General features: G+C 20.1%; 1 protein-coding gene across 3 annotated transcripts in view; it reads left to right on the top strand.

The window, feature by feature from the left end:
* LOC122713550 overlaps positions 1 to 4667 on the top strand; it is a 421725-nt gene extending 417058 nt beyond the window's left edge. For all 3 annotated transcript variants that reach the window (XM_043934116.1, XM_043934114.1, XM_043934115.1), the window contains 2 exons: positions 2118 to 2210; positions 3497 to 4667. In XM_043934116.1, the coding sequence (XP_043790051.1) occupies positions 2118 to 2194 (77 nt within the window). In that variant the 3' untranslated portion in view covers positions 2195 to 2210; positions 3497 to 4667. The remainder of the gene's footprint in view (positions 1 to 2117; positions 2211 to 3496) is intronic.
* The last annotated feature ends 326 nt before the right edge of the window (positions 4668 to 4993 follow it).

The raw sequence follows: 4993 nt of genomic DNA, 5'->3' as shown, positions 1-4993 counted from the left end.
AAAAAAAAAAAAGGATTTTGAACAGTTCATAAAAACTGATATTAAAATGATTAATAGATAAGGTGATTATTTATTAAATAACTTTTTTGTATTTAATTTTAAATAATTATTTTTTTCTATATTTTTCTATATTTCCTTAAAATGAAAAATTCGCAAAATTGTTTTTTCTTCTTTGACTTGAAAGATTTTATTAAAGTTTTCGTTTACAAACGTGACGATTAAAAATATATTAATATATATAATTATATTATATATTAATATAACAAATATAAATGTTTCACTATTTATTTTTTTTTCTTTATTATTATTATAATTATAAAGTGTATTTAAAATAGGAAAGAAAACATTTTTCATCGGAGATAATTTTAATAATTTAATCGTTCGAACCAACATATTTGCGCAACACATGACACACTTATTTTATAATTACAATTTTTTCTATCTATTAATATTAACTTCTCGAAATATTTCTTTATTGCGAAAGAGATTAATTGTTCCATCGTATTCCATTCGACGATTAATTCAATAAAACACATTTCTCACTTTTTTAACAACTTCTTTTATTAAGGATAAAAAAAATCTTAAATGCAGACATTTTTTAAACATTTTTTCTATATCTTCATTCATTCATTCTTCTTTCTCTCTCTCTCTCTCTCTCTCTCTCTCTCTCTCTCTCTCTCTCTCTCTCTCTTTCTCTATTCATTCTTAGCAAATAATTAAATCAGTCAACCATAGAAAAAAGTTCCCTAAAGTAGCAATGGAAACATTTTCTAACGAGAAGAAATAAAAAAAAGTTTACAAATAAGAAAGTAATTATCCAAGAAGAGGATTTGAAAAATTAATTCTTATTGCTAATAGAAACTTTCTGTTGATAAGGATATCAGATAAAATGAGAAAATAAGAAAAAGATACAAAGATGCTTGGATCGTGGAACCAACCATTAATTGCATTAATTTAAGGACATTCAGTTTATATATTAGTGGTCTGTGATTTAGCACAACGCCGATGTCACGGATAAAATATAATAGTTTCGTATTATATCTCATAAACTTTTGGCGGGTTGTAATCAAAGCTTAACACCAACTAAGAAAAAGAAAATGATACGTAACTATAACTTCTAGATTGAATAGTGTTTCCCTACAATCGAATCATCGATATATTTATTAACTTTTGACGATACAACCGATTGATTGGTTAAATTGAGTTTGAAATAATAATGCAAATTATGAGAACAACCGATTGATCGGTTAAATTGTGTTTGAAAATATAATAATGCAAATTATGAGAATTATGCAAACTATTATATAATTATTCAAGGAAGAAAAGAATTAAAAGATGTTTTTTATATTAATTCAAAAATAATATATAATATAATATAAAAATTATTTTATTCTCTCCTTTATGATATTTGATATCCTATTAATTATTTTTAATTCTATATTTTTTTATTCGATTGTGCTTTCCTATCGTTAAAAAATTCTTATATAGTTAACATAATTTGTTTTGTCTTATTTAAAAAAAGAAAAAAATGAAATAAAATATAATAATTATATATGTATATTTAATAAATTAAAATAGATTCAATTTTTTTTTATAAAATTAAGATAAATATAAAGATAAAAATACATAAATATATAATTTATATTCTTCATATATATGATTAAATATTAATAATAAAATTTTATAAAATATAAAATACGGTACTAATACGGTACTAATATAGATATATATTTTTAAATAACTTGATAATAAAAAAATAAAAATTTTACAAATAAATTTTACAGATTTTAAATTATCTAATTATCTTATTTAATATTTCATTTCATAATTTCAAAAGAATTATCTGTAACGTAAAACTTGGAAATCAATTATCAATTATCTTGCAGAGCCATATTATTATTATTATATATATTAGTTGAATAATTTTTATGTATTAGTTGATTTTTTAAGCATTATACGCAATTGCACTTGATATCTATTAAGAATTATATGTAAATAATTAGAGGAATATATTGAAAATATATATTCTAGTAAATATATATAAATATATATATTTCTAGTAAATATTAATGACTACATATAGTTTCTTTTGACACAAGTTTATGATTTAATTGCAGGAAATTTGGCTGGTCGATTGTCAATTAACATCCTGCTAGTTGTAATATATCTGGCACTAATCAACATGTTTAATTGATCGTTTAATCATTAAGGTAAGTAAATTAATGTAATATTTTTTTGGAATCATTTTAAAATCATTTTAAAATCAATTTTATTTCATTCAATATTTAGCACTTTAACATCTGTTTATTTAACGTCAGTTTTATCTATCTTTCTGAAATTTTATAAACAACTCAAACAAACAACAAAATCAAATTTTATAAACAACTTTATTTGCATAAAACTTGAATAAAACATCAAAGACTTTTGTATTTTTTTTAAAAATTAGAAATGCAAGTAATTTCCATTTGATCTTTTATATTTTTTGACTAACGATCTACTTTGTCCAATTTGACAAAGTTTAATTTAATTAGTTTAAACTTTTTTAGTTTGAACCATATTTTCAAAGATTTCTTGCTTCGAAATAATTAATTAAAAAAGATTAATTTATATATTTATAACATAATAAATATTTTTATTTTTAGTTTTTTCTTTGAAAATCTTTTTGACATAAAAACTCTTTAATAAATTATCATTTAAATACTTAATAATTTTCTCTTTAATTTATATTTTCATTATTCTTCAAATTTTTGCTTTAAATTATGTTTAACGAAAAAATAAATGCTTCGCGTAAATGCATTATTCATAAATGCAATATCGCATTTAATAATTAATAAAGTTAAATAATTAGATATTTAATATATACAAAAATGGTTCGTTATATAAAAATTGAATAAATTCACTTAAAATTTAACTTATTACATCTTAATTTAATAACAAATCATATCTTAAAATTATACGATGAATGACAATATCCTAAAAATATCAATGAAAGTTTTATATTTTAAAATTTGGAAAACAGAAATAATTAAAGACAAATTATCAACTGTACTAATTCTTTATTGCGAGTGATTGAATATATAGTAAATAATATACTAAAAATATATAGATTAAAATTGTAAAATAAAAATAAGTATAGAATAGTTTAAATTAAAATATGAACAAAATTGATTATCCTAGAAGTGTTTACGTATTTGTATAAAATTTAAAATGAATGAAAAAATAAATAAATAAATATATATATATATATTATTATTATTATTATTATATTATATTATATATTATTATATTATTATTATTATTATTATTATATTATTATATATATATTATATATATATTTTAATATATATATATATAATATTTAAATTATTATTAAACTTGTTAGAGTTATTATCATATACATTTAAAAAAATTTTATTTCTTATAAATTTTATTTAAAAATACAAATTCACTTTGATACAATAATTTTAAATTCATTATTGAAATTATCTGATTTCAGGTTACCGCCTAAAATGAAATTTGAAACGACTTGGGAATATGTACGTGTAAAAATTCATCATTTCGATTTATCATCTACTACACCTAAGATACTTATCGACAAACACAGTGTGCCCATTAATGTTGTTTCACAAAATAAAGTCAAGTGTCGAACGTTGAGCATCGATCAATATTCACATTCATTGTTCATATGAAATTTTGTTTATAATTATATATATATATAAATACATCAATTAACAAAAATAACAAAGATACATCATAACGCGCTGTTTATAGAATATTATTCTACAATGAAATCCTAATTTAGCGTGGATACGATTTAAGAAAAAAAACCAAAGATACAGAGATCGAAAGATCAGAAAGAAAAAGAAAAGGAAAAATTCATGGCGTTGTAAATAACGTTCGAGATTTGATCATATAATACTTCGAATTATATTGTAGATTGTATTTGTTACTCTTCGTGTTACATCAGATTCATAATATATTGAATAAAATGTATGGAAATTTAAATACGATATACAGCAGATAAGATATATATATATATGAAAATGATATGATGAAACAAGACACACAGAAAAAGAAAGAATAAGATCGAAGTAAATATATATTGATTATACGTAATTTGAATGTGTAATTATTTTAATATATGTAAATAGCTGCGACAATATGCGGTATCGAAATCCGAACAAAAATGAATATTTAAGAAAAAAACAACATAAAGTGATAACATCCTTGCTTGAGAAAACGAAATTGTACAGTTTCTGCGGTGATATTACGAATAATTTATTATTATACATGTTATTCCTAATCGCGAAACATAACAATTATCTGTAACTATAACAATATGAGAGATATCTTAATGGAGAAAAAATAATTAAAATTATTTCGATATGTCAGAACGTTATTACGCTAGTAAAGTTGCACTATATGGATCAGTTTAATTTTTTGATCAATTATAATTAAAAAAACTTGGAAAATTCATTCAGATATTTCTATCTTTCTGATTTAGTCGATCCAATGAAAAGACCAAAAAATTAACATTTAATTTTGTCAATAAAATATTTAATTGCTATTTTCATTGTTGAATTGTACCAAAGATAAAAATGTGAAAATATTCGATTGAATAAAAATTCAAGCTATGTGCAGTAAAGTAATTAATTAAATTAGGCCTAATTTGTAATATATGTTTGCTTGTACACGAATAAAAAAATAAAATATCAACCAGCTTTTTGAAAAAAATTAACGTTAACGCTAGAACTATATAATCAAACAAATATTTTATTTTTATTAATTTTATTTATTAAAAATATGTAAATACTTTAAAAAAATTATATTATTGAAATTATTATTAATAATAATTAGTAATTGTTAATAATTAACATATCTCATTAATAATAGACGTATCATTATTATTCAATTAATTTTTATTTATATGTATAATTATATATACGCGTAACATAAAATTATTTTCATAATACAATTTCAATTCTTATTGTTT

Source organism: Apis laboriosa, unplaced genomic scaffold (assembly GCF_014066325.1).
Source record: "Apis laboriosa isolate Shangri-la unplaced genomic scaffold, ASM1406632v1 scaffold256_cov150, whole genome shotgun sequence".
NCBI lineage: Eukaryota > Metazoa > Arthropoda > Insecta > Hymenoptera > Apidae > Apis > Apis laboriosa.
The sequence above is the reverse complement of the archived record's forward strand: the minus strand, read 5'-3'. Positions and strand labels throughout refer to the sequence as shown.